The sequence below is a fragment of the Lates calcarifer genome, linkage group LG19, assembly GCF_001640805.2.
Source record: "Lates calcarifer isolate ASB-BC8 linkage group LG19, TLL_Latcal_v3, whole genome shotgun sequence".
NCBI lineage: Eukaryota > Metazoa > Chordata > Actinopteri > Centropomidae > Lates > Lates calcarifer.
The window spans coordinates 12,517,926-12,539,484 of record NC_066851.1 but is presented as its reverse complement, the minus strand read 5'-3'; the positions used below and the strand labels follow the sequence as shown (position 1 = coordinate 12,539,484).

General features: G+C 42.4%; 4 protein-coding genes across 5 annotated transcripts in view; 2 read left to right on the top strand and 2 right to left on the bottom strand.

The window, feature by feature from the left end:
• Window positions 1–8,801, top strand: part of asap2a (ArfGAP with SH3 domain, ankyrin repeat and PH domain 2a) — a 56,012-nt gene extending 47,211 nt beyond the window's left edge. The window contains 10 exon segments of the mRNA XM_018683971.2: window positions 558–625; window positions 723–803; window positions 805–831; window positions 927–1,149; window positions 2,041–2,193; window positions 3,256–3,358; window positions 3,858–3,916; window positions 4,093–4,172; window positions 4,873–4,992; window positions 6,708–8,801. Of these exon segments, the coding sequence (XP_018539487.1) occupies window positions 558–625; window positions 723–803; window positions 805–831; window positions 927–1,149; window positions 2,041–2,193; window positions 3,256–3,358; window positions 3,858–3,916; window positions 4,093–4,172; window positions 4,873–4,992; window positions 6,708–6,782 (989 nt within the window). The 3' untranslated portion in view covers window positions 6,783–8,801.
• Window positions 8,802–9,163: 362 nt separating this feature from the next.
• itgb1bp1 (integrin beta 1 binding protein 1) lies at window positions 9,164–13,373 on the bottom strand. Of its 2 annotated transcripts, none has more exons than XM_018683973.2 (7): window positions 13,227–13,373; window positions 11,614–11,729; window positions 11,432–11,510; window positions 11,218–11,348; window positions 11,038–11,130; window positions 10,512–10,661; window positions 9,164–10,383 (listed from the first exon to the last, which is right to left on the bottom strand). In XM_018683973.2, the coding sequence occupies exons 2-7, from the start codon at window positions 11,683–11,685 to the stop codon at window positions 10,312–10,314; spliced, it is 597 nt and encodes a 198-aa protein (XP_018539489.1). In that variant the 5' UTR covers window positions 11,686–11,729; window positions 13,227–13,373; the 3' UTR covers window positions 9,164–10,311. The 2 variants fall into 2 exon arrangements, with proteins under 2 accessions (XP_018539489.1, XP_018539490.1); XM_018683974.2 differs by having other exon boundaries at window positions 13,305–13,355.
• Window positions 13,374–13,602: 229 nt separating this feature from the next.
• On the top strand, window positions 13,603–19,245 carry LOC108888139 (cleavage and polyadenylation specificity factor subunit 3). Its single transcript, XM_018683972.2, has 18 exons — window positions 13,603–13,792; window positions 13,883–13,946; window positions 14,432–14,529; window positions 14,693–14,821; window positions 14,908–15,085; window positions 15,178–15,267; window positions 15,381–15,531; window positions 15,610–15,785; window positions 15,874–16,032; window positions 16,138–16,284; window positions 16,384–16,536; window positions 16,663–16,771; window positions 17,001–17,099; window positions 17,251–17,345; window positions 17,661–17,748; window positions 17,930–17,996; window positions 18,146–18,242; window positions 18,352–19,245. Exons 1-18 carry the CDS (start codon window positions 13,722–13,724, stop codon window positions 18,451–18,453), a joined length of 2,073 nt encoding a protein of 690 aa, XP_018539488.1. The 5' UTR covers window positions 13,603–13,721; the 3' UTR covers window positions 18,454–19,245.
• A 788-nt stretch (window positions 19,246–20,033) lies between these two features.
• LOC127143571 (uncharacterized) lies at window positions 20,034–21,381 on the bottom strand. The gene has a single exon (XM_051077943.1). The coding sequence runs from the start codon at window positions 21,226–21,228 to the stop codon at window positions 20,197–20,199; it is 1,032 nt and encodes a 343-aa protein (XP_050933900.1). The 5' UTR covers window positions 21,229–21,381; the 3' UTR covers window positions 20,034–20,196.
• Between the last annotated feature and the right edge of the window lie 178 nt (window positions 21,382–21,559).

Genomic DNA, 21,559 nt, shown 5'->3' with positions numbered 1-21,559 from the left:
AAAATCACCTCGACCAACCACAACAAAAATGCTGTTTATTTGTTATTAATCCCAGATTATCTAGATTATCTCTATTATTTCTAATACTTTGAATATATCTAGTTTCATACTTAAAATGCAGGACTTTTTACATTGTTGTAGTTTTACTTTAACTGGAGTAGAAAGTCTGTGTACTTCCTCCACCGCTGTCTCTCACAGATTTTTTTCTCTCACTGCCTCTCATCCTCTCTCACTCTCATGCACACAAACACCCTTCAGTCCAAGTCCTTCAGGTTTAGTTCCCAGAGGTTCGAGCTTTGCCAAAAGACCATGGCAACACTTTCTCACAACACTAATCTTTCTGCTCCGCTCTGACATCAACAACACAACCAGATAATGGATGCACAGAGGAGGCGGACAGAGAGAAAGCAGAGAGTTGTTCAGTGTGGGAAACGGTCTAATTACACATTTCTCATGTCGCAGTGAAAAGGGAGGAAAGAGAATGGGCTGTGTCTTTGTGTTCATGTGGCATGTGGATACAACAGTGATTATACGTTTCTGTTGTTTTCCCCTTCCAGCTAATGAGGCCGGGGAGACACCGCTGGATATCGCCCGGAGGCTCAAACACCTACAGTGCGAGGAACTGGTGAGCCTACTATGTTTAGACTCGGCTTATGTCTGCAAACATATCACTTCCTGAAACCATGTCAGTCATCTGTGTTTGTACATGTGTGGATTTATAGCTGAACCAAGCACTGGCGGGGAAATTCAACGCCCACGTCCACGTAGAGTATGAATGGTGTCTGCAGCATGAAGACTTGGATCGAGAGTGACGAAGATCTGGATGAGAAGGTGAGAGGCGCCTGACCGGTTACATTCGTCACACTATGCTATCGCACGCCTCCGGTCCTTACAGGCTTACGTTACCTTTTGCCTGCCCCCTCCAGCCCAGCCCCCATCGCAGAGATGAGCGCCCCGTCAGCTGCTACACCCCGAGCAGCAACTCCAACCTGGGCCCCGGAGGCCGCGACGCCGTCAGCCTCGCCAAGGACAAGCAGCGCGCCTACATGCCCAACCTGGTTAACAACGAGACCTATGGCACCATCCTCAACACCAACCCGCCTCAGCCCTCCACCACCTCCGCTCCGCCCCTGCCCCCGAGGAACCTGGGTAATCTCTCAGACACAGAAAAGTGGAAGGCAAATGTAGATAGTCGCAAAATACATTCACTGGTTAAAGTTCATATGGATGAATAGATGAAAAAGATGTTCAGACAGTCAAGCTACATCTGCTAACCTGGGTCTGACCTCTTTGTCTGTCTTGTGGAAATTCTATTTGTCAGATATTCCCCAAAGGAACAAACTCATTAAGCTCTACAGTCTCTGTGAAGGTGAAGTCTCATTTGGCCCTGTGTCGCTGGTTGCCAAGGCCTTTATGTTAATTACTCTGTGATTCTGGGTGACATTTTGACCTGTTTTAACACAGATGTCTCTGGGTACCGAAGCAGAGAAAAGTCACATTGCAGACAGATGGATGTGCTGCTTGTCCAGAAAGCTGTTGACCTCTTCACCAGGGGAAGCCTCTTAAATCCGAATGATCTCAAATCTAAAGGGCAGGATTTCTTTTCATGTTGAAACAAAGTGGTTCGTGATATCAAATTTAACCTCATGTAAAAGACAGCTGCTTAAAAAGGTGTGATTTTTGTTTGATGGGAAAAACAATCTGCAACCTTTTTTGCTTAAAAAAAAAAAAATCTCATCGTAGTTCTTTAGGCTAAACCGGTTTGTGATGGCCCACCACAGTCAGTCTTTAATAACATTAGCGGCCGTCTGGAGTGTGGCCAAGAGAGCGGAGGAGAAACAACCAGCTGTGTCGCCCCACCTCGCCTCACCGCAGCCCCCAGCCTCGACATTCTGCACATTCCCTCTCCCCATTAAACGTCGCTCTCAATTACGCTCAGATGGAAGTGGCTTTTAGAGTGGATGCTGGTTCTGGCAAAGTGCAGTGCATTCCTCTCATCTCTCTTCCCTCTTAATAATCTCCCCTCTCTCTCTTTCTCAGTCCAGTTATCCGGTCTGGGAGGAATCAGTCAGTCCTCAGCCTCCAGCAGCTGGAAGCCCGGCTCTTTAGACCTAATGGGGCGACAGAGGTCGTCCTCAGACCCCCCCAATATGCACCCTCCGGTCCCCCCCATGAGACTCACCTCAACTGGAGGTATGCTTAGACCTCTGTCCAGTCTTCCCTCTCAGACTAGACAATTTCCAAAGTGAAAAAACTCACACATTCAAATGTTGTTCTAGTTCAGTGTGCAGTAAGTTAGTTGTTTGCCGTTCTTCTTTTTTTTTTTTTTTAATTCTACATATACATGGTCCCAAATCCCAACCAAAGTCTCTTAATAGCTCATCTTCAATTTTTCAATTTGTTTACATTTGTTGGTAACATAATCAACATTATAATGATTGATAAAGATATAATTACCTTGGACTGTTGACACAAGGCAGGTTGGGTCCATGCATTCATGCTGCTGATGCCAAGTACTGACCCTACCATCTGCCTGCCTCAATAGAAATCCAGATTCATCAGACCAGGTTATTTGAACTGTCCAGTTCTGGTGAGTCTGTGCCCACTGCAGCCTCAGATTTCTGTTCTTGGCCGACAGGAGCAGAACCTTCTGCTCTAGTCCATCCACCTCAGGGCTGGACGTGTTGTGCATTGGTTATGAGTTACTGCAGCCTTTCTCTCAGCTCCAAGCAGTCTGGCCAGTCTCCTCTGACCTCTCTCATCAACAAAGTGTTTCTGTCCTGTGGACTGACACTCACTGGTGTTTTTTTTTGTTTGTTTGTTTGTTTGTTTGTTTTTAGCTCCATTTTAAATTCCAAACTCTAGAGACTGGAAGGAAACCCAAGGAGATAAGTTTCACAAACACTCAATACAACAACCAGACCACAGTCAAAGTCATGACTTCAGGCACTGCACTGCTGCCAGATGATTGGCTGACTGGATAATTGTACAAATAAGCAGGTGCACAGGTGTTCCAAATAAAGTGATTGTGAGTGTAATCACTGTGACTAAACTGGACCATCATTGAGAAGACTCACAGCCTCTCACCAACCAATGATTTGTTTTTGTTTATCTGTTTATTTTATGAGTTAACTGATTCATTATTGGCCTGCAGAAATAACCACGTGATGCTACAGCCCACTGTGATGTCTTCAAACTGTTAAGAAACCTCAATGGTATTTTAAAGTAAGCAAGGTGTGTTACTGTGTGTCCCAGGTCTGGGTCCTCCTGTGGCGAAGCTTGAAGCTATGAGCATACAGTCCAAGTCAGGCCAAGGACCGCTGGGGTCCAGAGCAGCGCCACCCAAATCTCCTGCAGGGTAAGAACACACAAACACAGTCTTTCAGATGTGAGATGTCTGCAGCTGTAAAATGACTTGTCACCATTGTACAAAAACATGACCAGAATGAGTTTAATGGTGTCTCCCCAGCTTCATTAACTTACACCTAGAGGACAATAGATTCATGTAATTCAATAAACATACACAGAAGCATCATGCATTACCTCAGGGTTGTGTATCATGCTGCTTGTCTTTGTAATGTGCTGTTTGTTTCCCCCAAGAGGAATGAACCTACGAGGCTGCGGTTTAGCCGCTTCATTAGCTTCCAGGCTAAGCTCCACGTCGAGCCAGACGAGCAATAACTCTCCTCCACAGTCGCCCTTTTGTCTTTTTATCCCCCGCAGGGCTGATGCTGCTGTAATAAATCTGCTGTGGAGAGTCTTAGAGAACTGGAGAGTTTTCTGTTAGATTTCTGTGTCTTTTTTTTTTCACTTTGTTAATGAGGGTGCATTTTTGACATTCTTTTCTTGTTTTCCAGCAATGATAAAAGCTTCAACAGAGGGCCTCTAAATCGAACACAATCTATCGAAAGACCAGGTGAGTAAATAGATAAGAGAGGCGTGATATCAGCTCCGTCTAATCTGTGTCTGACCAGTGTCCAGAGAAGTTAAAGCACAAGTTTGTTTTTGCTATCTGTCAGATCCTGTTTCTTCTGTGGAAAAACGAGGAAAGTTTAGTTGCTGTCGTGATATAATTTCCTCTTCCTGTTCCAGCTAAGGAAGTGCCAGGATCCCCCCAGAACTCCATAGGTCAGTCTCTGCCTCCAGCCCCCATGCCGAGGAAGGCCTACCCAGTGAGTCCCCTCATTCTTCCAGTCACTATCATCCAGATATCGCTGAGTATAAAGTGCTTATTCATTGATATTATTGTACTGAATCACTGGCTCCTGATTTAACAAGTCATGGTTTATTCCGTTACAAGTGTTGTGTAATTCCCTCCTGTGCGGGGTCGACCTATTGTCTCAGTGTTTCCAGCGTCTACTTAGGCAGTAAATTTCTTTCCTGTGCTCACACTCTGTTCTGGGCTCACGCAAGGAGACTCGTTCACAGCTCACAAATAACAATGACATTTCTTTTAGTTTGTCAGCCAGTGGAGAATCAGTCAGAATCGGATTATAGCAGCTTTTTCATTTTGTACCCTTGTGTCGGAGCCTGTGCTGCTGCATTCAGAAATGGATCACGGATGAATCGGGGGTTTTTTAAGGTCTTTTATCAAACCAGCTTAACTTGTAGAGCATTCAGCCTTTGAAAGTCACAAAATCACAAATTTACCTTAAAGGACTTTACAATCTGTACAACATACGGCACCCTCAGACACAGTACAGTGAGGGCGCTCACCGACTTGATCTTCTCCCTGTGTAACTTTTTGTTTCCAATAATGATTAGAAAAACATCCTAAAAGTATGAGAAACAAGAGACGAGACTGTGTTGCTGCATTTTGAATATTTTCTGCACACACTTGCAAAACCTGTTTTGTTTCGTGTCATCTCTCAGAAGCAGAGGCCGAAGCGAGTGAAAGCCATCTACAACTGCATAGCCGACAACCCGGACGAGCTGACCTTCTCTGAGGGCGAGGTGATCGTGGTGGACGGTGAGGAGGACCAGGAGTGGTGGGTGAGTATCTCCCACGCTGTAGGACTCAAAGTGTGGGGTTTTTTTTTTTTTTTTTTTGTTTGTTTGTTTACTTGCATATGATCTGAGATTAAAACACAAATCTCTTCCAGTTCAACTCACTCTGGTCCCATTTTCACCATGTGGATGCTCTCAGTAACCATGGCAGCTAAAAGCAAAAAAGCCATGACCTCATTCTGGCTGATACCCTCCTCCTCCTCCTCCTCCTCCTCCTCCTCCTCCTCCTCCTCCTCTTTTTCCGCCTGCTGTTGCTTCCTCTGTGGAGCCCCTTGTGTGAACGTCAACCAGCTGCAACTTGTTTTCATCTGAGCCGCCTCTGCAGATATGACCGTATTTAGTCACTATCTCCCTCTGTGTCCCTGCATGGACCCAGAGTTCCCTCACCCCACCCCGAGATCCTCCAAGATCCCCACTGCGCTTCCTCCCTGTCCTGCAACCAGAAGCGTTACCACTCTTTTTGCGTCTCAGATCTTGAAATGAAAGCACAGTAACGAGGCTGTACAAACAGGGGATGAAGTCGGCTATAGCGAGTGTCACTGTTGCTTTAGTTGGAAGTTAAATTGGGCTCTTAGCTGGAGAACAGGCCCAGTACATGACTCAAGTGGCGAAGTTTCATTTTGAGTTTCTTTCTCATGAAATACTCAAAAAGAAATTGAAGGATGTTTTGTTGTTTGTAGAAGCAGCATTTTCATCAGTTATACCCAGATCTGACTGGATAAAACACCTGATAACACAAATGATTATTATTCTGTTTGTTTTTTTTCTTCAGTGACTCGTCATGTTTCACTTTCAGCCTTGAAACATGTCCTAGCTTTGTTTTTTTTTCAGGTATAGAAGATGTTTAAAATGACTTAGCTGGACATAATAAGTACATTCCTCTTTTTTAAGGTAATATGATACAGGAAAGTCATTTTAAAAGTATTACTGAAATAGCTGTGGTGATTTAGCCTCTTCTAGTAAGTCTACTCCATGTGTTCCTTTTGTAGACGGTGCTTAGTAAGGATTGGTGTTGGCACTGATCTACAGTTATTCAATTTTGATTCTGGAAATCCTTGATTTAGAACAGGTAGATTTGTTTTGTCATCAAAAATACAAAAGCACCTGCCCTAAATTATCCTGAAAAACGTCTGTTGATTTAAATTATTAATTTGAAATGAAATAATGAATGAAAATGATTTTTTATGTTTATCCCACAAAATATCCTTTTTCAGTCTGTTGTAAAACATCAGTTTCCACTATGTAGACATTTTATATCAAACGTTTATTATTATATAAAAAAAAAAAAATATATATATATATATATATATATATATATATTATATATCCCAAACTCTACCATTTATTATCATTAGTAATCACACTCTGTACACAACATTTAGTGCAGATGTAAACATATAAACAAAGACAGAGTGCAGATGCAAAGATTGGTCAGAGTTTCAAGAATCAATATTGAATCTTTCAACCAAAAAGCACAGTTAACTGGAAAACTTTTCTTTAGCCAGTCTCAGCATTTACTTGTGTTTTAGTGATGTATATGTTCTGTAGTTGACTTACTTTGGAGAGACGTGTCAAAAGTTTGGTGTCTTAGTGAAATTACACCCGACTCAAGACTGACTACCACTCTGAAAATCCAGTATTTTGGGGCGTAGCTGCTCTTGAACGCCCTCTGACCTCTCCTCTGCCTCCTTCCTTCACAGCTGGGCCACATCGAAGGCGACCCGATGAGAAGAGGAGCCTTCCCGGTTACATTTGTACACTTCATCGCGGACTGAAAGCTGCACCTCCGGGTCTCAGGAAGTGTTACTCCCCAGTGGGCGCGGCGTCCCTCCCTCACCCGTCTGTGTCTCGTCGGCCCACGAAACACCCACTGTCGTCCCAGTGTTTGTCGTCATCATTGTCATCATCTTCACTGGCATCATCAGCAAAGTGTCGTTGCTGTATCATCACCTTGGTTGCAACTTTGTGCGGTCGTCGTCAGGGCAACCCCAGCAGACTCTGCGCCAGTAAGTCTGGGTGTCACTGCGGACTCATGGGGGACTATGTGATTTTAATGCTTGCTGTTAATGTTCTTGACACAGACTCTTTAAGATTAAAAAAAAAAAAAAAAAACACACACACAAAAACAATGATTGTAGTGAATGACCTCTCGCAATAAATGCACTTTCCTTGTCTTTATCCTTGTTACAACATTAAGACGACGTGTCATAATGAAGGTTGTATGTACAGTATTCATTTCTCCCTGTTCTCTGTTCAGCTGCAAAGTATAAACAGTCCTTAAAGTGACAACGCTGAGAGACAACAGCAATGTATTTTAACTTACTAACAATTGTACACGTGAACATACTCAATGTGCTTACATTCCACCTCTGTGCATGAGCGATTTTTAAAAGCCTTCCTGCTTCTAGATGCAACTTTCCAACTCTATAGCAGCCCTCCTGTGTGTGGAGGTGTTTCTAATGGTGCTAAGTCAACCCCCCTACCCCCAGAATGTGCTAGAAGCTGCACCTAAGGGCGCACCCTCCCCTGTCCCCCATTTTAAAGACAGACTGGCATTGAAAAAAGGGGGAATGCTGCATGTAAAAAGAAAAAAAAGAAAAATAACCTTCAACTCATCACACCTGGGAGAACCCACTGTCTCACATGTGTGTACAGAGTAACAGAGCTGCAAATGAATTCTACGTCACGCACCTTCCACCAAAGCTTTTCCACACACACTCTTTTCAGCTTGTTACCAACATAGGATAATATTCAACGACAACACTCCAAGCTCTTCCTCCGTTACTGTTTGAGGTCAAATGATGACACCGACCGAAGCCGTGGCAGCCGATAATTACCTTTATGTCGAGTCTGACGCCTTAGGCTGTCTTCACCTGTCATCTGCCTTATTAGAGGAATAGGAAGTGTGTGTTTGTGTTTGTGTGTTTCCTCTGCAGAGAATAAGCTGAGAATGACAGAATATGGAAGTAAGGGGAAATAAAAGAAAAAAGCTTAGGAATGTGATGAAAAGCAGGAGTTAGCTGTGACTTTTGTTGCTTCCTTTTGCCTTTTAGAGCAGTCACACTCTGACAGGCGGATTTTTTTTTTTTTTTTTCCACAAACGAGCTAAATTAAGTCCCTATCTCTGACACTCTCTCTACAACCAGACACAGAGAGAAGAGAATATCCTTCCTACAGCTTAAGCCTTTCCTATTTGTACATTTCTGGGGTTCCATTATGTAGAAAGACAAGTTTATCTATAGTGTTATGAAATAAATCTAAAACATACAATGTAATTAACTTCATTTTTGGTTGCAGAGCAACTTTCTCACTGTTCATAATGTTGATATTGAGGCATTTAACATGAAACCAGAGCCTTCCATGGATCTGTGAATGACAGGAAGAGAATCACAGCTGATACACTCTCTTCATCATGTTTAATATTAACTCACTGGAAAACAGGAAGATTTAATAATCTATTCATGTAAATAGATTTGGTTTTGTTTTGTTAATATTTAAATGTAAGAAGAAGAAAAAAACAAACAAAAGGGGAGCAGCGTTAACCCGGGCAGTAAACGTCTTTTAATGCACTGTGGTGATGAGCAGTTACAGATACAACCTCAGCTGGACCTGTGCGTATGTGTGTGTGTGTGTGTGTGTGTGTGTACTGAAAACACAAATACACACACTACTGGGAAAATAAACTCAAGTTCATTCTCATTAACTGTCTGTGGATCACTGCATCAAATCTTAATTCTATTGTGCAAGAAAATGGGAAAATGAAACTGGAATAATAAAATATGAAATAATACAAAGCTTTGGTCTGTTTCTTGTGCAAATAATTATTCCTATGTTTATTAAATTATTGCTGGCAGCACATCACAGATTAGGGTATTTCTGTCTTAAGATCTTCACGCACTAAACTACTGCTAAATGACCTGCATTTTAAAAATATAACTCTGTTTCACTGGTGTGATTCTTGCCAAAATAAAAGTCACATGATGTAACAAGAGCTCCCTCTAATGGCCGACGTGTCAGCCTGTCTGCATCCATGTTTCAGAATGCACTGGAGAGAAAACATGATGTTCTATGTCTGTATCTTCAAAAATAGCATTCATCACTGAGGCAAAAACGACAATAAATAATGATTAAAAGACAAGTAAAGACGACACCGAGATAAAAAGGAGGAAAGACATTTTAATCCGTAAAATACTTATCAAATAAACTCCTCCTCTCCTTTGTTGTACCAGATTATATTCTTTCGTTACCTCATTGTCACACTGTCAATCCGGTCTTAACTGGACAAAGGTCAACATGGAGGGGCCATGAGTTACTGATATATACAAGCTGAAGTCAAGTTAGTACCACAAATGTAAACAAAGTCTTTCTATTGCTACTCACAACTGATCAAGATTTCTCCGGTGTCAGCAAAGCTAATGAAGTAAATGCATTTTTAATCACTACGCAAAAACGAGGACTAAACAAATCTGAAAATACATCAAGCTTTTGGTATCAAAACTGCAGCGTAAAAGAAAAATAAAATAAAGTCATTAAAAAAGTACAATTCCTCACTTACAAGTGACAGAATATCGTGATGTGTGGGGAAAAGTTAAAGCCTCTTTGTAACGTACCTTCCAGTCAAACAGTGACTGCTGTTGTACCAATACTGAAAACACACAAAAAGACACACAAAAATATTTTTCAGTGGAACCAAACCGTGTGCATGTTGTCAAATGTTGTCTGTGTTTCTCCACTGATTAATGTCTCCCATATGCTGACGCAGCTGGCTGGAGATGCAGCATGATGCACTATTTTGTACCATAATTTATATTAAATAGGATTCAATTACATTATGCTGCTAAAAACTGTGCACTGTTTTTTTTTTTCCTGCAACCATTTCCCTCCTTTCTAAACTTTACTTTTTTCGCTTAACTTTATTTTGAAAGGTCAGAAACAAGTGAGGTATAGAAAATAATTCCAGGGGAAATGATTCAGACAAATTCACAGTGTTTCTGTCTTAAATGGAGAATGGCAGGGAGGTGACCGTACCGAACACGTACTGGGTTAAGATGAGACTTTGCATCAACACAAAGGCTTGAATCATGTTTTCCTGCCAAGCAACACAGAAGAGCAGAGCGGATTTTCCCTGCAGTTAACCTCTGTGAGAGATAGCAGAGAAAAGCTGGGAAAGCAGGGAAATGGTTACAGTTTTTTTGGCACGCACAATGCAGCTGTGGTGGTTTTCTAATCATCTGTTACTGGGTTTTGCAGTTGTTTTGCTTCTCTCCTGGACAGATCTCAGGTCCCGTCCATCTCACGCCGGCCTCAGGACTTGTCTGATGTCAGAGCGCAGTCAAAAGAAGCCGACAGCACTTTGCAGATGGACTGAGCCTGCTCCTGTTCAGACAGATAACAGGTAACACACGAGGTAAGGATATTGATTGATCTTTATTTTTTATTTTTAATACCCCACAAAAAAATCCTAACTGTAAAAAAATTATTTTTTTCTATTTTATCACACTTACCGAGCTGCTGCACTGGTACACCCAAATGCTGCACTCTTCTTGTTTTGGATCAGTGGTTTTGAGAGCCAGGAGGTTCTTCCCTGCCCCGAGGCCGTCATCATAACACAGCATGCGCACTATCAGGTACAGAGGGTGACGATGCAGCACGTCCTGGCCGAGGCAAACACTTTGATTACCGACTCATGAGATCAAGCATTCGTTTCTTGTAGTGTTCTATCTGTTCAGTAAAGTTAATCATCCTCTCTTAATGTGGTTTCAGATGTAAAGAGCAGCACAGTGCCAAAGAAAGAGAGGATTCAGCTCACACTGCATCAGTCCACATAAAGTGGAGGGAACATCGGGGCAATTGCTGAAATATACGAGTCAGCAGGATCGTGCGCAACCATGTCAAAAATATGAACTGATGCTGAAATTCATAAACCATGCTGTTTGGCTGTATTGATGACCCAGCAATACTGCAGAGTCTAATCAATGAGCATTCAGTCTCAAGCGCAGTTTATCACTTTTCTATTGCTCAGCTACTCACACACTGGTCCAGCGAGGCCACTTTGACTCCATACTTGGACACTCCCAGAATCATGTCCTCGTCTCCGGGCACAAAAGGCAGCTTTCCGTCTTGCTGTGGAAAAGGAGCAGAATGTTTATGGCGTCTTCTCGATCTCTGAAAGGTGATGTAGCTACTTGAAATGGTTCTCCAGCTTCTTACCTGAGCAGCATCAATATAGTTGATGAGGTCCAGAGGCTCCTGAAGGGTCTTGCTCATGTCAAACTGCAACTTCTCAATGGCTCCCACATACTTCACCCGGAACTCGACGCATGTGTCTGATGCGCTGTTACCTGAGTGATCATGTGTGGAACAGTCAGTTGGTTAAAGGAGAAAGGAGAACAAGAGAGGGAGGAAGAGGGCTTCGTTGACAGACCTGAACTCTTGGTGGAATCTGTATCGAGGCTGGCGACGGTGCTCGATCTGGAGAGCCCTCCCAAACTGGAGTCCACAGACTACACAGAGAGACCAGAGACCATGACGGGGTGTTAGCTGAAGTTCAAAAAGTAGACAGTGATTCTGTGTGTATAAATGTGTGTGTGTGTGTGTTTACTGTACCTTGCTTTTGGTGCTGATCTCACTGCTTTGCGAGCTGCTGCTGCTGTGGCGCTTCTTGACTTTCCGGAACATCCTTCACCATGACGACAGCATCCAGCCCCTCCAGCCCCGCCGATCTGCATCGTCACAGACCACAGTGTTAACACAAGACACGGCTGCCTTCTCAAGTCTCAACAGAGATGATGAATAATTCACTGTAGAACATAGCGTAGTCTAAATTTTTAATTATGGCTAAATGAGAGTGTACACCTTTAGTTTCATTATATGGTCTAATTGTTTCTGTGACAGCTGCACAGCCATTCACAATACATAAATTAAGACTGTTAAGTTCTACTTATGCAGGAACTGAGATCAACATTTGTGTTGCAGAATAGATCTAAGAGCAAACACAAGACAATTAAGTCACACAAAGCTCTCACCACACACACATGCAGCCAGAGAGACGGGGAGCGAGAGAGAGAGAGAGAGGAGAGGAGAGAGAGGAGAGAGAGAGAGAGAGAGAGAGAGAGAGATCCTAATTAAAATAAACAACAAATATAATTACAAATATCAGAGGTAGAACTTTAAAAAGAGAAATTAGTGTCTCTAACTTCAGTCTGTTTTGCAGTTCATTCCAGTTTCCAGCATTATTATGAGAAAGCTAATTTACCCTGTGGTCTGTTGCCATGGCGATTTGGTTTTAACTCAGCAAAGAGTGTTAAAAAACTTAGTTAGCAAGGCCATACCAATTTAAAGTGTGAATTAAACAGCTTTTTCTGATGAAAATTGATGTCAGACATTTCAACAACACTGCTGCCTGAGGCATAAATGGTTTGTGGACAGTGAGTACACGATGGGGATAAAAAATAAATCTAAATCCAAGACACGTTTCACTTTCAGTTTCAATTTACCATACTTTTATTTTGTAGGAGTCGCTCGACTTTTTAAAAATGTTTAAGTTTTTTTTTTTTTTTTTTTGTTATGACCATTTGCCGTAGCTCCACATTCAACAGCTGGGTTCTGTTAAAACCATTAGAGTGATAAAATATTACCTTAATAATACAATAGCACACTGTTATAACACTATAATAAATGGTATCTGTATGGTGTTTGTAATATTGAGTAAATTTTGAGGTTTTGTCAAAGCAGCTGGTTCAAATGCTGTTCATTTATAACCGTGTAGTTTAAGGACAGAGCAGGCATGATTAACTGCTAATGGAGTCAAACAGCCGCAGTTAAACTGTGGCACCTGCTGCGTTTCAACGTCTTCCACCTCCATAAAGCCCGGTAACAGTACAGTAGGGTTTAGTGATGGAGGCTGTGTCTATACTATGGATCCATGATCTGTGAACTGTTAGTGGCCCCCATAGAGCCCCCGTGACACATTAGATACACTAGAATCAACAGGTAACGTTTGATTAAGTATCTAGGCAGCTAACCACACATGCTCAGTGGAAAACGCTGCTTCTGTATATTTACTGTAACTTACAGCCCTAAAGAAAAAGCCACCCGTCCGTCTCCACCTTAAATGTATTCATTTTCACACTCAAGTTGAAAACCGACGATATTCACGGGGGGCGTTGGCGAACACAAACGCCATGTATTAAGTGTCATCTATATAAAGTATAACATACCTGTTTTGACTGTGACCAGTGTGTCCCAATGCCCCGTTAAAAGTTAATTTTCTTCAAACGCGCTTTCTGTTTACTTACAGTTTGACTCTGTGGCTTCGCTTTGAGTTTCACAGCCTACACCCAACACCACTTAAAGGCGACGCAACGAAATATTCAACCAAAAAAAGTAGCTCTAGTTAAATATTTAGCCAACTTGCATGTGGGAAATATATATTGCTAAGTGAGTGATAATAGAGAGTAATTTTTGTATACTTATAACGGTCATATCACCTTTCACATTTATTTTTTTTATTCGTGTGAATTCGTTACAGCAAGAACAGATCAACGGCTTAGTCGGAACTTTGTCAAAGCTCTTGATTCTCGTCGGCGGTGTTTTGGCACACCACCGGAAGTATGCCGTTTTCGATCTCATTCATTCAACAAACACAGTGCAGTTATGACTGAATCTATTTATTTTTACGTTTTCAAATTTACCTGCTAAATTATTCAGCAGACATGGCTACAAAACGCAAAGTAGAGGTGGTTGTCCCGGCCGAGGAGAGTGACCAGCTTCTTATTCGTCCGCTGTGAGTTGATTCTTATTATTTTATCAATTGATTAAGAATATTTTTGGGTTACAACAATGTACAATGTAAAACTACATTTTTCATGTACAGGGGTGCTGGTCAGGAGGTCGGAAGGTCATGTATCATCCTGGAGTTCAAAGGAAGGAAAATTATGGTAAATATTTTTCGTTTTAACTCTGAGATAAATATTAGGTTTTAAGCTAAAGCGATTAGCCGATTAATCAGTCGATAATTGGCAAACATTTAAATTATCGAGAAATCGTTTGCGTCTGTCAATTTTCTAGCCAAAAGAGAGGGAAATTTCTCTGATTTCAGCCTCTCAAATGAGAGGATTTCCTGCATCCTAAATGGAATATTTATGGGTTTTGGTTTCATCATACACTTAACCATTAATTGAAACAAAAATACTGTTAAAAAAAAAACATAAATAATTGTTAGTTAAAGCCCTATGCATACAGCATGTACATGACTCTAGATTTAATTTTTTTTAAATGTAAAAAATATATTTGCTGCTATTATTTATTGTGTCACGTGTTGATTTCATATACACAGGATAGTCTGAATGGTCTGGAAAGCTGTACTGATACTGAGTGGATTATCCTGGGCGAAGTAAATAAAGTAGTGTTTATGTTTTTATAGCTGGACTGTGGCATCCACCCTGGTTTAGAGGGAATGGACGCGCTCCCCTACATAGATTTGATCGACCCGGCTGAGATAGACTTGCTGCTCATCAGCCAGTGAGTCTTACCTCCTCTCTTTTATGTTCTGTACTGTCTATTTTGAATAAATTGTAGATGGTGTGTTGGGATTCTGCTTGTTCTGTGTTGGTCAAATAAAGTTATTTTGATTATATTCTTGAGCAGGGATGTATCATTTGACATTGATGTGCCCTCTTATTAGTTTCCACCTGGATCACTGTGGTGCTTTGCCCTGGTTCCTTCAAAAGACCAGCTTTAAAGGCAGAACGTTCATGACCCACGCCACCAAGGCTATCTACCGCTGGCTGCTGTCGGACTATGTCAAAGTCAGGTAGGAGCAGCAGTGCTTATCTCGTCAGGAAACACTCTGCTCTGCTGGATTATAATGAAACTTAATTCTTTTATGTGTTGTTGCAGCAACATTTCTGCTGATGACATGCTGTACACTGAGACAGACCTGGAGGAGAGCATGGATAAGATTGAGACCATAAACTTCCATGAGGTCAAAGAGGTCGCTGGAATCAAGTTCTGGTGTTACCATGCCGGTCATGTGCTGGGAGCTGCTATGTTCATGATTGAAATAGCTGGAGTCAAGGTGACAACCTCAACTATCACAAGATAGTGAACATGTCTATATTATCTGTCTATATTTCCTGTGCATAATAACTCTCATTTTTCCCTCTAAAGCTGCTGTACACAGGAGACTTCTCCCGACAAGAAGACAGGCATCTGATGGCAGCTGAGATCCCCAGTGTCAAACCTGACATCTTAATAATAGTATGCAATAAATGCATCTTGTTTAGATTTCAGAATTCATATTAAACAGTCTTTTTAACAAATCTTCAGAGGATCAGACACATGGTAGATGCTGTGTTTTTTCCTCTCTGCAGGAGTCAACTTATGGCACCCACATCCATGAAAAGAGGGAGGAACGTGAAGCTCGGTTCTGCAACACAGTCCACGACATTGTCAACAGAGAGGGTCGCTGTTTAATTCCTGTGTTCGCCTTGGGACGGGCCCAAGAACTGCTGCTCATCCTAGGTGAGAAATCCAACAACACTGTTAGCCTCGATGCAAATGTTTTTTACTTTTTTCCTAATTTTTTCTGTTTCCCTCTAGATGAGTACTGGCAGAACCACCCAGAACTCCACGACATCCCCATTTACTACGCTTCATCCTTGGCCAAGAAGTGCATGGCCGTGTACCAGACCTACGTCAACGCAATGAACGACAAGATCCGCAAAGCCATAAATATCAACAACCCTTTTGTCTTCAAGCACATCAGCAACCTCAAGGTAGAGAGTTCTACAGATACCCAGACTCTTACTGCGTATCTGTAGTCTGAAAGCTGCTGAAGAGCTGTAACTGTCTTCTTCTCTCCAGAGCATGGATCATTTTGATGACATCGGTCCAAGTGTAGTGATGGCGTCTCCAGGTATGATGCAGAGCGGGCTCTCCAGAGAGCTCTTTGAAAGCTGGTGCACTGATAAGAGGAACGGAGTCATCATCGCTGGATACTGTGTGGAGGGGACACTGGCCAAGGTCAGAGCACGCCACAGAGGAGTAGACTGTGTGTGTGTGTGAAGTGTTTTCATGGTTATATGTAACTACATCAGCTTATATTGTGTCATTGTGTTCTCTCTGCAGCACATCATGTCTGAGCCAGAGGAGATCACCACCATGTCGGGACAGAAGCTGCAGCTTAAGATGTCAGTGGACTACATCTCCTTCTCCGCCCACACAGACTACCAGCAGACCAGCGAGTTCATCAGGGCGCTCAAACCACCACACGTGGTAAGAGAAAAAGACAATAATCAGTTGTTTTTCGAGCCGTAAATAGAAATGCTTTAAGCTTTCTTGACTGCAAATTGATTCCTGTCTGTTTATTCTCAGATCCTGGTCCATGGGGAGCAGAATGAGATGGCCCGTCTGAAGGCTGCACTGATCAGGGAGTATGAGGATAACGACCAGGTTCACATCGAAGTCCACAACCCTCGCAACACAGAGGCTGTCACTCTCAACTTCAGAGGAGAGAAACTGGCCAAGGTCAACCAACTGCCTGTCTGTCTCTGTCTAGTCTTTCCTCTCTATTAAGGCTTTAAATGAACTTCTTATGGCTTGAAGCCACTATATTGTTTTTAGTGTCTAACTGAACTTTGCTCCCTCTCTCAGGTGATGGGCTCTCTGGCTGATAAGAAGTGTGCTCAGGGTCAGAGGGTGTCAGGAATACTGGTGAAGAAGAACTTCAACTACCACATCCTCAACCCCTCTGACCTGTCCAGTGAGTATCTCTCCCATATTCTTCACTGGTACTGCACTGGTAGTAGTGTTAATGCCTGTCAGTCAGGGCTCTGGGAATCAAAACCTAACTGATGTGGTTCCAGTTTTTTTCCAGTTCTTGAAATCAGCAACAGATCTGCTACAGATTTGTTGTCCTACACCAGGGAACTTCAAAGCGACAACAGTCTCTGTATGAATTTGTGCACAGTGCTGATGTGTGTGTTTTGCAGCGTACACAGAGCTGTCCATGAGCACAGTGAAACAGACCCAGGCCATCCCCTTCACTGGACCTTACTCACTGCTCGTCTGCCATCTGAGGAACCTCACCGGTAAGACCTGAAATGTTGAGTGACCAGTCATTTTACAGTTTGATAAATATTATATGTAAACTTTTGGAAATGTATGTTATTGTTCCATTTCTGCAAACTGTCACTAAATTTGAGTACTATCCCATCTTTACTGTTCTTTTTTCTGCCTCAGGTGATGTGGAGGAGCTGGATGGAACTGAGAAGAACACTCTGAAGCTCTTTAAGAATATTATTCTGACTCACGAGGTCGGCATGGTGCTGCTGGAGGTGGGTGGTCACAACACTTAGTCTGGTGCAGGATAGCTGCTGCTCTGCTCTGTTGAGGCTGACTCAGTCTCTGATAAGTAAAGTGTTTAAGTGCACCACATTAGATTTGTAATGTAATGTAATGAAATCATTACTAGACCTTGTAAGTTGGGTAGAATATATACTGGGAAGTACAGATGTGTGGTAGATATCTGGTTTAAAGAAGATTTATTTTTAAAAAATGTTACAAAAAATATTATGAATCCCAGAGGTAAGGAGGAGCATCTGTTGTCTATAAATGCCACAACAACTCAACTACCCTCTCGCTTGTTTTAGTGGATAGCCAACCCCCTAAATGACATGTACGCTGATGCTGTCACCACTGTGGTGCTGGAAGTCCAGTCGAATCCAAAGGCTCAGAAAGGTCAGTTTGTCCAACATGTATCCATACTTCTAGCTTTGAATGTTTTCTTTAACTGCAGGGAATTGTGTAAACCCCATTTCCTGTTATCCTATCACTTATAAAGTGTAATGCACTGTGTCTGGTTAATGCCACAGAGTTTGGTTTTATGATTTCACTGATTCACTTTGTTATTCATTAACAGTCATGGAGACCCAGAGCGCCATTATGGACATGGACGTCTTCCAAGCCCGACTAGAAGTCATGCTGCAGTGAGTGCTACAGTACACCTGTACTAACTTGTGTACATGGGAAACTGTGTTTGAGCACAATATAAAACCTGAAGAGAAATTACCTTCCTCAGATAAACACTTACTATGTTAACGCTGAGTTCTACTCTTTCTGTCCCCTCCGTCTTTAGGGACATGTTTGGAGGAGAATGTGTGGATTTCAGTGATGGTAAAAACATCTCAGTGACAGTAGACGGGAAGACGGTTCACATTTGCTTGGAAACGAGGGTGAGAAGTTTTCAGCCTGACTCACTAAGTCACAAAATAATGTATTTATTGCAGTATTGGTGTTGTTTTCTTTTTACTCTCTCTCACTGGCTTTCTCTTCCCTCCTCAGGCGGTGTGCTACGAGGACGAATGCACAGAGGACGACTCTCTGAGAGAAATGGTGGAGCTGGCGGTGCATCGGCTCTATGACGCCCTTAACCCAGTCATCTGAGAACGGAGACAGGACTGCAAGGTGCGCAGACATGTTCAAAGCCAGTTAGACAGCTTCTCAGACTCAGTTATCACAGATACAAAAATGTTTGTATGTTTCTACACTACCAGGACCTACTGAGTTTTAGCTCATTCTTGTATCACACGTACAATTGACAAATCGGTCACAGTGCAGCTGATTGATCTTTAGATCCAAATCATTAGGCACTGACTCAGTCTGGTTTTGCACTCTTTCATGTGAACTCAGTCTGAAAAGACTTTGACTAATTAAGGGAACATTATGGAGAGTTTCTGACCTGTGACCATAAAGCAGAGAAGGAGATAAATAAGCTACTGTATGGAGATACTAGGATTTATTTTCATAGATTTTAGTTGTTTTTTTAATCATGCAAGCACTTTTAATCATATTTAATAAGTTAACAGTATTTGGGTGTCGATACACTGTAGCTTTTGTTTGACAGTTTGTTACTAATGTGCACTGATAGGACTGTCTTGTGTTTACTTTTAACTGTGATGTGAACTGTGGATTTCTAAATGCACTAAATCTTTGTGTTCGTTGTTTAATGTTTAAACAAAAAATGTTTTACAAAACTGTTGAGTTAGTTATTGGCAGGTATTTTCACATTTAAATCAGTGTTAAGGACGGTGGATGGTGGTACATATCAACACAAATGAAAGACCTCAGCAACATGTATTTGACTGTGCTCTGACAGGCACTTATCAGAAGTCATTTATTTGTTAAATATCTAGACAATATAACCATCAGGGTTTACAATAAATATCATCCAAGGCACATTCTTTGACTATCTGAGCTTAAACTTACAGTTCTTGAATGCCACTGTTTAACAGAACTCTCAAAATATGTCTGATCCAACATCTCTTACATTGCTACAAATAAATAGCAAGAAACCATAATTAAAACTTAACGTCACCCTTAAAAATAAAGAAATCTACTAGACAGATGACTTTATAAAAGCCAAAGGAATTAAACTGCAGCACTAAGAGGTTGTAAATCAACCACTGAATCTTCATCTATATGCTTGGCACAGTGGGGAACTGCTGCTGGGTGTCACACACTGACTGTGTGAGCGTGAAAGTCTGGACCGCCAAGCAAAAAAGAAAAAACAGTACTGAATGCAACAGGTGACACAGTGATTTCTCCACATTAATGAATAATGAATTCACACAGAGTGAGTTGTTGAATGCTGTATTTGTCCTGTGGTACATGCTTGCTTGTTTAGGTCTGCAAGTATAGATTATTTTCATTACTGATTGATCATTTGGTCTAAAAAATGCTAGACACTGGTCAAAAATGCCCAAAGTAACATAATCTAATCCAATTTTCTTCAACCAGCAGTCCAAAATCCAATGATGTCCAGTTTAATATCACAAGACAGAAAGGCAGTGAATTGTCACATCTGTTTGGAATTGGTTCTTGAAAAATGACTTGTGACATGTCAGTTAATTATCAGTCTAAGTGGGAAATCATTTACTGGAGATTAACTGTTATAGATATATGCATGTACCACTTTAGTCTGTGTGTCACTGTCACCAGAAGATTACTGTTCACTGTTCTTCCACAGTGAGGTGATAGTGAGGAGTTAAGTTTAACAGAGGTCACATTAACAGTAATGTTGCTCTTGGCTAATAGTGTGAAAGGGTGATGATATGTCAAGGGTCCCACAGTGCATGTCTGTGTGCAGCCTTCCTAGTCGGGACAACATTCCTTCACATGTCAGCGCCACTACTTTAAGGTGAACAGTATGACCATGGCTATCCCCACCATCGCCCCGACGCACATCTCCATCATCTTCCCCAGTTTCACGTCGCCGATCGTCTCCTGTTTCTTCTTCAGCATCTCCTCTTTGCGGGCCTGGATGTCTCTTTGCCTCTGCAGCTGATCGCTGTAGTGGGATTTGTAAAACTTGTCGAAATCAAAGATACCTCCCCGGATGTCCGCGCCCACCGCGGACCGCCGGCTGTCGGTCTGCCGTTTGGCAGAGCTCCCGGTGCTGTCACTGGCGGACGGTTTGGCTTTCGCGATGAGGTCCGACGGGCTGAGCAGTCCACGGTCGTACTTCTTCCTTAGCGCCTTGTTTCCCAGCACCGTGTAGGCCTCGCTGATCTCAGAGAAGCGGGTGGTGGCCTCCTCGCTGCCGGCGTTTCTGTCCGGGTGGTAGACGAAGGACTGCTTGTAGTAGGCTGTTTTTATCTGGGCGTGAGTGGCGGTGGGTAACACGTCGAGGATTTCATAGTAGCCTGTTTTGGTTTTGTACAGGGGCTCAGATCGGCCCCCGTTGCCACTGTAATCCCTGATAAACACAAACTGTCCGTGTCCCCAGTTCAAACGCCGGCTACAGTAGGGGCTGGAGGTGCGGAAAGTCCTCTTAAACTTGGCGTTACTCCGGCACCGATGCTGATTTCTGTCTATAATTTGAACGTGGGTCTTGTTAGAAAGTGAATACTCTTTAGGTCCGCGATAAGAATAATATTCAGCGACATTTCCCTTTTCCAAAATATCGATAACAGCACCGTGTACCGGCGTTACCCTTGTGTAACTGTCCCGTGAAGCTCCAACGGTCACTCTGCCCGCAGCATTTTCGGCTCCATACAAGTTGCCATTTTTAAAATCACCTGACAGAAACCTGGCCGACAGAGACGAAGCCAGTATTGCACTTGTACCTTGCTTGGTCGGACCTTCCAGGAGGTGACGGTTGTATATTTTGTGTGCAACGCCGTACGCTCCCCTTCCAAAACACTGTCTGACCTCCGCCATGTTTACTGGGAGCGAAGAAGGAAGCTGATGTCCGTGTAGCTCAGGGAGGCTCTGCTACCTGCAGCGTCACCGGTGGTGAGTACAGAGAAGTACATTGGAATGTTACCATGCTACAAATGAAACAATACCTGGTTCAGGAGCCATGACAAAAGACAGGGAAAGACACTGTATTCAAACTGAAACGTGTACAAGTTTATTACTGAAACAATAACAAAAAATATACACTTAATGTTATTAGGTGTGTTAGTGTGAAGACCAAATGCAAACACTCAAAGGCTCGAAGAAATAGCCTTTAACATTGATAAATAGCTCACTAAAATCACTTCATACA

What these genes read in the sequence shown, in the direction of transcription:
- LOC127143571 (XM_051077943.1), bottom strand. Translation starts at nt 21,228, where the DNA reads ATGGCGGAGGTCAGACAGTGTTTTGGAAGGGGAGCGTACGGCGTTGCA.
- LOC108888139 (XM_018683972.2), top strand. Translation starts at nt 13,722, where the DNA reads ATGGCTACAAAACGCAAAGTAGAGGTGGTTGTCCCGGCCGAGGAGAGT. An exon ending in GACTTGCTGCTCATCAGCCA is followed by an intron (nt 14,530 to 14,692) that starts GTGAGTCTTACC and finishes CCCTCTTATTAG; the next exon opens with TTTCCACCTGGATCACTGTG. An exon ending in GAGGAGAGAAACTGGCCAAG is followed by an intron (nt 16,537 to 16,662) that starts GTCAACCAACTG and finishes TCCCTCTCTCAG; the next exon opens with GTGATGGGCTCTCTGGCTGA.
- itgb1bp1 (XM_018683973.2), bottom strand. Translation starts at nt 11,685, where the DNA reads ATGTTCCGGAAAGTCAAGAAGCGCCACAGCAGCAGCAGCTCGCAAAGC. An exon ending in AGATCAGCACCAAAAGCAAG is followed by an intron (nt 11,511 to 11,613) that starts GTACAGTAAACA and finishes CTCTCTGTGTAG; the next exon opens with TCTGTGGACTCCAGTTTGGG. An exon ending in TGGCCTCGCTGGACCAGTGT is followed by an intron (nt 10,662 to 11,037) that starts GTGAGTAGCTGA and finishes TGCCTCGGCCAG; the next exon opens with GACGTGCTGCATCGTCACCC.